General features: G+C 36.2%; 1 protein-coding gene across 2 annotated transcripts in view; it reads right to left on the bottom strand.

Moving 5' to 3' along the window:
• Positions 1–3890, bottom strand: part of LOC106874354 (striatin-interacting protein 1 homolog) — a 28358-nt gene extending 24468 nt beyond the window's left edge. For both annotated transcript variants that reach the window (XM_014922064.2, XM_014922065.2), the window contains exons 1-5: positions 3776–3890; positions 2951–3020; positions 1929–2003; positions 1215–1346; positions 270–390 (exon numbers count right to left, since the gene is read on the bottom strand). In XM_014922064.2, coding sequence (XP_014777550.1) covers positions 270–390; positions 1215–1346; positions 1929–2003; positions 2951–3020; positions 3776–3847 — 470 coding nt within the window. In that variant the 5' untranslated portion in view covers positions 3848–3890. The remainder of the gene's footprint in view (positions 1–269; positions 391–1214; positions 1347–1928; positions 2004–2950; positions 3021–3775) is intronic.
• Between the last annotated feature and the right edge of the window lie 1308 nt (positions 3891–5198).

The raw sequence follows: 5198 nt of genomic DNA, 5'->3' as shown, positions 1-5198 counted from the left end.
TGTATATATATATATATATATATATATATATATATATATAACTATTTATGCATACAATACAGCTTCTACGCAGTCACTCAGCCTGCAAGAAATAGCAGCCAGCTGCCAAATCTTCATCAAATTGTACCCTACCCTTTAAAAGAAAGGAAAGAAAATATGAGCTGATATCTGCTAAAGAAAAGGAAGAGTTGGTTGTAGATGTAATGGGCTGTGAGCTGAGTTGGGAATCTAAACAACAAGAACAACAACAATGGCGAGGGTAGACTTACTCCATTTCCAAGTGAAGGAGGTGGACACAAGAAGTGAATAGACCCATCTCATAAATAAGAAACACATTTCTCTTGGCCCAGTACTCCTGGTGGTCTTCAGTGTCACACTCGGAAAATACTCCTGAAAAGAGAAATGGAAGAGGAATAGAATTGTGATGGTGATGATAGTAATAATAATAATAATAATAATAATAATAATGAGCTGGAAAGAAAAATCCAGAAAGGTAAAAAAAAAAAAAAAAAAAAAAAAGAAAAAGAGGAATAATGTAAGTGAGAGGGTGTCAATTGTCTCAACCAGAACAAAGGATGCATCTACGTGGTCTCAAAACTTGCTAATCATAACAGCTGAACTCTTTCAAATCACCCTTTAGAGTGTTGAAACAGGAAGGATACATTTGGCAAACAAGTTCTAAATACACAGGGATCTGAGTGAGCGTTAGGTGTACAAAGTTATTTTAAAAACCAATGAAGTAGGTTCAATTCCTACGTGCCACAACCAATTGTTGGGGACTGGCATGAAAGAAGTTTCTTCATATTTCTTTTCATTCTAACTGCCCCCTCTTCCACCACAACCACCACCTCCAACCATTCTAAGAACAGAACCAGCAATGGTCCTACCAATGTTTCCCGGAACAGAGTTATTGTTGTTTTTCTATAATGTTTCTCATTATAGAAATGGAATTTTGCTCTGGCTAAAGACCATCCAGTTTATTGCAGAAAGTGTTATCTAGGACTACTTAATGCTAAACCGTTTTCCAGCTATTGGGGGTGTAATCTGAGGGAGTTTTGGCAGCAACTGCATAGGAGGCCCCTTGCTGTCTTGTTGCTATATTATAGAAAACAGGACAGCATTGGTCATTTGTGTGGTCAGAATTAGGTTGTGACAGTCGACGTGTGTGTGTGTGGATGGTGAGTGTGCATAATAAAGATGAAAATTCGACAAACCTTGCACAAGATAAAGGATTGATTGTATGGCTGCCATCCTTCTTACAGCGTCTGCCATTTCCAGTTCATTTTGCAAGAACACCAGAAATCTTTTCTGCTGAGATTCAGTTGAACTGGTCCATTGTTCATAACCTTGAAATGGTGAGAGAAGGAAAATGTTATTTGTTTGAGAGACACACAGAGAGAAAGGTATTATATATCTATATATATACGAAAAAAATACAAAACAATGTTTTCATAAAAAGTTTTCTACTGTAAAAATATTAGAGTATGTGTTCACAAAATGAGTTTTACACACAAAAAAGAGAATCACATTTTACTGAAAGTTTACTTACAAAAATAAAGTTTCACTGAATAAATTTTAGTTCATGTTTTAGTCAAAGAAATTTTACTAAAGAAGGAAAATTGCATTTCACTAACTAGTTTATGGTGTCATCAGCTTACAAAGTTTCAAGGATGTTCTTCAATGTAATTTTTGGCCCAAGTGGGGTTTGTACATATATGTGTGTGTGTGTGCATGTATGTATGTATACATACACACAATCCTCTGTGGTGTTTGTGTTAAAAAAACTAGGCGAAAACAAAGTGAAGCACATTGTGACCAGCAATGTATAACACCACTTGATAGCCTGGTCAATACCATGATACCATGACATAGATAGACATAGACATCCAAAGGCAAGCCTCTCCACACATCACACTGGAAATAATTACCCTTAGATGCAAATGTGTCTTCAAAGGCTCTGAGGTTTTGCTGGAATTCTGGTTCCTCAGTGTAACAATAAAGTTCTGAAAAAGAGGAAGAGAGTCATCAGAGAGGACAAAACAAGCACCTTTTCTTTTTGTTGTTATTATTTATTTGGTCTGAGAAGGGTAAAGAGTACTCCCCATAGCCTTACCAAATCTACCCAGATATTTTTTAATTATAAAATTAAACTGCTATAAATACAAATTAGAAAAAAAAAAAACAAATATAAAAATAGAGTTTCAACAAAATTATATACATCATCATCATTGTTTAACTCCACACCCACCGAAAAAAAAAAGAAACAAACCTCTACTAATGTGACAAGCATTATATCATTCTTCGTTTTGTTAGTGACCCTACCTGAGACCATCCGTGGTTCTATAAAAGACACGTGGCTTAATAGTTTCGGCATCTGGCTCACAATCTTCTGGTTGTGAGTTCGATTCCCGACAGGGCAGTGTGTCCTTGAGCAACATACTTTATTTCATGTTGTTCCAGTCCACTCAGCTGTCACATTTGGTGTCATGCTGAAACTATAAGGGTACACGTGTCTGTGGAGTACTCAGCCGCTTGCATGTTAATTTCACAAGCAGGCTGTTCCATTAACTGGATCAACTGGAACTGACAGAATGCCTGTTCTATGCTACAAACTTCCAGTTTAAAGTGATCTAAATGTAAACCTTCCATGAAAATTCCATGTTAATTGATGTTCCAAACATCAACTTCAAAAGAACAAAACTTATTTCACGAAATACTTCATTGATTTTCAAATTCAATTCAAACAAAAGCAGTGGATTTCAACACAAATCTATTAAGAAAAGGATTAAACACACTCGACGGACCCAACTTTTCTTCTCTTCTCATTTCTACAGTCTTATTTACTTGAAATCAATGACTCCTCCTTATCCTTTTTCCCCCTACGAATTCACCAATCCCACCACCACAAATTCTTCATCATACAAATAAAGCAAATAAAAAGAACACTTGCCTGAGATTTCATTTTCATAGAAATCCGAATCTCCGTAAGAAAACTCTAAATCTGGGGATTCGTTGATCGTCTAAAAAAGAATACACAAGAGACAACAGATTTAATACCGAATAGACATTTTGATTGGTGTTTTTTTTTTTAAGCCTTCGATTAAAACACGATAAACTTTAGTGGGTAGAAATATAGGACGTTGTGACAATCATGCTTTTCTCTAATCATCATTAGCATAGCTGTGATGGAGGTAGAGATGGATGGGTTGATGTGTGAATGTATTGACAGATATACATATAAAAGTACAAAGATACGAGAGTTGGGTAGATAGATGGACACAAAGAGAGATAGGGGTTGATAGATAGATCGATAGATAGACAGATGGATAACGGAAGAAAACTGAGCAAGACAGAGTGAGATATAAAGACGGAGAGTGAGAAAGAGACAAGTATACTAAAGATAAAAAGATGTTTAACAGGAAAGGCGGATGACTTGACAGATGAGAAAGACACGAATTATATAGCCACACACATATATAGACATACGTGTGTGTGTGTGTGTGTGTGTGTGTGTGTGTATATATATATGTATGTATGTGTGTATATATGTATGTATGTATATTTATGTATGTATAGCCTTGCATTAATCCAAAAGGCAAGAAAAGGAAACATGACAGGTTTGACGTTCAAGATAAAAATCTCCCCCTATAAACACCGATATATATTATACAGATAAATATATTAGTGTTTGTCTATGTATAGATATTCATACACACATATGTATATGGTGAGCAACTGAATGGAGTGTATAATAATGGTGTGGTGTGTTTCTCACCTCCGATCCCCGTCTTTGCCGACGAAACAGTTCTTGCAGTTTGGGCAAACCTCGCCAGCCACCTTCGTCCATATTTTATCTTGAACAGCAGCGACACCAACCGACTGAAACATTACAGGGGAGATAACTCTGATCACTTTTTTTACGTCAGTAGATTGTGTGTGTGTGTGTGTATGTATATTTTCATATATATATATATGTGTGTGTGTGTGTTTGTGTGTATATATATATATATATGTATATATGTATATGTATATATATATATATATATATATATACTCTTTTTACTTGTTTCAGTCATTTGACTGTGGCCATGCTGGAGCACTGCCTTTAGTCGAGCAAATCGACCCCAGGACTTATTCTTTGTAAGCCTAGTACTTATTCTATCGATCTCTTTGCCGAACCATTAGGTTACGGGGACGTAAAGACACCAGCATCGGTTGTCAAGCGATGTTGGGGGACAAACACAAACACACAAACATACACACACACATATACATACGTTTATCAATTCGTTTTGTTTGCAAGATTCCTGATGTGAAATCGTGTGTTGAAACAGATATCGTATTTCGGGATGGTCATTTTATTTATTTATTTATCTCTCGCCAAATAAACACGCCGCTATATAACAAATGCTATCCAAGGAAGGACAAAAATCGTGTTACACTGTAATTTATTACCACATTGAAATGTATTGAGTACGGTCTTCTTTCTTTTCAACATATCAATGACAATATACATACATGCATACACGCATATATAAAAGCGGATATTAAATTATCTGTGTAGAAGAAGAAGAAGAAGAAGAAGAAGAAGAAGAAGAGGGTTTGTAAAATTGTATAGAGATAAGGATATTTACTTTAGGGAAAAGATTAAATTTTCCTTTAAATACTTTTTTCGATGGGCTCCAGCGCAGGCTGAAGTTTACGGACACTAGTTTAACCAGTCAGCGTACGACTTTAAGTGTCACGGTTTGGTGAACGTGGTCACTCAGTAGACATTGACGACGCTTATTCATAGAAACATTTTAATCGATCAGAGATATCGATAGAAGGCTAAAGTTTAGATATATTTCGACCAAAGATTGGTCCAGGCCATGTCTAATTTAATAGCACCACCTGATAGGTTAAGCTGCTACAAAGAGAAGTTTCGCGTTAGAAAAACAATACTTTCTATTAGAGGCACAACACCTGCAATTACGGGGAGGCTGCAAGTCGATTATATCGACCCCAGTAACGTAACTGGAACTTATTTTATTGACTCCCGAAAGGATGTTTGGCAAAGTTGGCCTCGGCGGAATTTGAACTCAGAACGTAAGGGCGAGTGAATGCCGCTAAGTGTTTGGTCCGGCGTGCTAACCACTCTGCCAGCCACCCTCAAATTCGATCAATATTAGTTTTCTTCTTCTTTTTTTTTTTTTTTT

Source organism: Octopus bimaculoides, chromosome 20, assembly GCF_001194135.2.
Source record: "Octopus bimaculoides isolate UCB-OBI-ISO-001 chromosome 20, ASM119413v2, whole genome shotgun sequence".
NCBI lineage: Eukaryota > Metazoa > Mollusca > Cephalopoda > Octopoda > Octopodidae > Octopus > Octopus bimaculoides.
This window is presented reverse-complemented; position numbering and strand designations above follow the sequence as displayed.